Source organism: Chenopodium album, chromosome 17 (genome assembly GCF_948465745.1).
Source record: "Chenopodium album chromosome 17, dcCheAlbu1.1, whole genome shotgun sequence".
NCBI lineage: Eukaryota > Viridiplantae > Streptophyta > Magnoliopsida > Caryophyllales > Amaranthaceae > Chenopodium > Chenopodium album.
This window is the reverse complement of record NC_137850.1, coordinates 5,520,752-5,524,275: the sequence shown is the minus strand read 5'-3', so window position 1 is coordinate 5,524,275 and position 3,524 is coordinate 5,520,752. Positions and strand designations below refer to the sequence as shown.

The window sequence follows — 3,524 nt, the reverse complement described above, 5'->3', positions numbered from 1 at the left end:
GAGAGATTTAAGGCAACTCATGCATTCTGGCAAGATTTTCAGACGGTGACATTCTTCAATATGGAGGGATTGTAGGGCAGTTAAATACTGAATTCCCTGGGGCAGACTCACTAGTTTTGGGAGCTCTTTTAGCTGCAGATGCCGGAGATTTTTAAGAGATTTCCACATCATATTATAGCGACTGCAATCTTGAAATTCTTCCAAGTCATCTAGGTCCTGTAGTCGCAGCTCTTGTAAGGCAGTGAGATGCTCCATCCCCCCTCCACACAAGCTGATCTCTAGGCAACGCCATCCCTGAATGACAAGGGAAGATAAGGAGGAGCAATGGCTTGTAAACAAGTTCTTGACTGGTGACAAATTATTCAGAGTGTTGTTGAAAGAAAATTCTATAGTCAACTCACGGAAATTAGTTAAGCTACAAGACGTCAATAATAAGGGGGAAGAGCAGACACTGCTTTTGTGCGAAAGAATCAATGTTGTTAAATGTGGGATTAGAGGAATGGAGGTCATCTTGGGGCATTTTCTAACTTCCAAATTAGAGAGACGAGTAAATAGATATGGCACTGGTCTCAAAACAGACTCTACAACCCTTGATGAGGTTTTCTGCCACACTTTCAAATTTGGCAAGTCATGTAGTTGAAGGCTCTCAAGAGATGGAAATGAAACTACTGATGGTTGTACATGTGCAGACCCAGTCGATGTACTTGCAGAGAAAGCTGTATTTCTAACATCCCCACCATCACTAGTACTCTCTACGTATTCCAAATTATGCAGCCGCCTAAGTTCAAGGACTTTCAAGTGACGCAATCGACTCAGTAAAGGGAGATGCAGCAAACTTCTACTGACAGATAGGGAGAATTTAACAAGATTTGGAATCGAAGTCTGTAAGTCCCTTGATGATTCCTAACAGGAAAACGTCTCATCCTCATACCCATTCAAATACAAACAACTAAGATTAGGATGGGGCTGAAGACTTTTGAGCAATAATTTTGATCCATCGTGACATTTTATCCATATATATAGATCTTTCAGATGTTGAAGGCCTATAACACATTTCACTCCTGCAACATCGTCAGTTGAATATCTGTTAACTCTAACATGAAGACTGCCTCCAAGGTTTTTAAGAGCTTCCAAGTCTTCTAACTCACCACGATGTGCCTGCCTCTTCATGTTATAATTCACAACAAATAGTGATAACCTCTCCAAGCATGTCAAATTACTCATTCTTGGAGGCATATCACTCAATCTATTGCAAGCATAGTTATCTAAGTGCCTTAGATTCACAAGTTTGCTCAGGTTTCTTGGTAATTTCCATAAACTGAAGCACCCAGAAAGCCGTAATGTCTGCAAGTTAATTAGTTTGCTCAGAGTTTCAGGAAGAGATTTCAACAAATAATTTGAAGACAGGTCCAGGTATCTCAAATGAACCAGTTCATCAATAGTGCTCGGCAAGGTGGTCAACTTTGAGTCACACAAGCATAAAACCCGTAAGTATCTTGCCTTTGAAGGTAATTCTCTACCATTTCCAAGGCTTATATTTCTCAAGTGCTCTTGACGAACCAACTGAAAAGACAAGTGTCGAGCATTTTCCTTTGACCGTCTTACAGCAGGATTAGCCATTTCCACCAACATGCCTGTTCTTGCTATATCTTTAGCAACATCATGCATAAGATCATGCAGTTTGCATGTCACAATTTCACCAATGTCATCCCTTTCCACATCTTGAAAGAAGCACCTCTGCAGCAAACTCATAAAGTATTCCTCTCCGACATCTTCAATCCTTTGTCCTTCTAATGGTGTGATGAAACCATTTGCCATCCATAGACTGATCAAGATTGGCTTTTTTATGCTGTAATCCTTAGGAAATAAGGCACAATAACTGAAACAACTCTTTAATGGCAACGAAAGATGATGATAACTAAGCTTCAATATAGGCATTATACCATTTTCGTCATCTGGGCTAATTCTTGCCAAATCTTTGTTCTTAAATGATAGCCATGTGCTTTTGCTCTGATCATAAAGAATGCTTCCAACAACCCTTATGGCAAGAGGAACATTGGCACATTTTTTAAGAATATGTTTTCCAATCTCAATGAGGGTAAGGTCCATTCGTTCCTCCTCATTCACAAAAGCCATCTTCTCAAACAAATGCCACGAATCATTTTCAGAGAGACCCTCTAGTTCATAGGTTGAACATTCTCCTATGATACTAGCCACCCTCTTAGAGCGCGTAGTCACCACAACTCTACTTCCACTTTCCCCTGAAATCAACAATTCCCTTAACTTAAGCCATTGATGACGATCCTCATTCCACACATCATCCAAAACAAGCAAGTACTTCTTCCCACTAATCATTTTTTGAAATTCACTTAGAAGATCATCCATTTGAAGACTGTTCTTTTTAGTCGTTCGCTTCAAAGGATTTTCTTTTCTTTGAAGGGGCTTCAAAAGATTGAAAAGCAGCATTTTGATATCGAATTCATTTGAAACGCAAACCCACAACCTCAATGGAAACTCTCTCATAATTGTCTCATCATTGTAGATTAGTTGAGCAAGGGTGGTTTTCCCCAAGCCCCCAATCCCAACTATTGCTACAAAATGAACATTTTCTTGCACACTAGGATCCAATAACATGTCTATCAAAAACTTCTTGTCCTCGTCCCGTCCAATTACATCCTCAGCATGTACAAAAGAGTGACTGTCCTCCCTTCTCTTTATCACAATTCTTGCTGCAACACTACCTGCCCCTACAGTGGAGCCAAAGTCCCGACGATCCTTGGCAATGTCATCTAATCTTTCCCTGATTCTCTTGACTTTTCGGGACATATTGTAAGCAAAAGCCAACTGATTGGAGCGTGAGAAGAAAACCCGTACCTCTTTGCTTAGTTTATTATCGGGCATGAGGTTGATGCGCTGAGTAATGTAGGCTATCTCATCGAACAGATCATCTGCTTCAAAAAAAACATCTCTAAGCTTGTTAAGCCAATCACAGTCCACATTGCTTCTTTGAATCTGCTGTCTCTCTTGCTCTTCTGCATCAAGGAGCACAGCATTGATAGTGATCATGGTGTCCTTCAGTTTAGCAACTTGGGATTTGAAACTTAGAAGAGTCCCAACTTCCTGCACAAAGTGAGAATCTAGCACTTGCAGTATTGTTTGTGATAGTGTTAGAAGTGTAGCAGGATCCATTTTCAGTAACGCTTCAGCGTGGACTTGAGGAGTATGCAAGATTCAAATAGTGCAAACAAGAGAAAATGATATACTGCATAGAAACATTTTTGCCTGCCTTTTTAGACAATAAGAGAAAATCAAGAAAGCTAACTAAGAAATACTTCCCACAATAATGTGGGAAAGCAAGAAAAATGTCGGCCGCCTTTTTAGACAATATTTAAGACTTCATCCGTGAGTCTAGAAATGTCAAAGTAGTTTCCATGTTATTTCTCTATTTGAGTTTGAAATTTCAACTGTATGAGTAATTACATGTATACTCCGCAAGAAAGAAAAGTGTTACAGAAGCTAATGTG

General features: G+C 39.8%; 1 protein-coding gene across 1 annotated transcript; it reads right to left on the bottom strand.

Annotated features, from left to right (window-relative positions):
• Positions 1 to 205: 205 nt before the first annotated feature.
• LOC145588564 (putative disease resistance protein RGA1) lies at positions 206 to 3,189 on the bottom strand. Its single transcript, XM_081645199.1, has 3 exons — positions 1,051 to 3,189; positions 402 to 903; positions 206 to 294 (listed from the first exon to the last, which is right to left on the bottom strand). The coding sequence occupies exons 1-3, from the start codon at positions 3,187 to 3,189 to the stop codon at positions 206 to 208; spliced, it is 2,730 nt and encodes a 909-aa protein (XP_081501325.1).
• Positions 3,190 to 3,524: the final 335 nt, after the last annotated feature.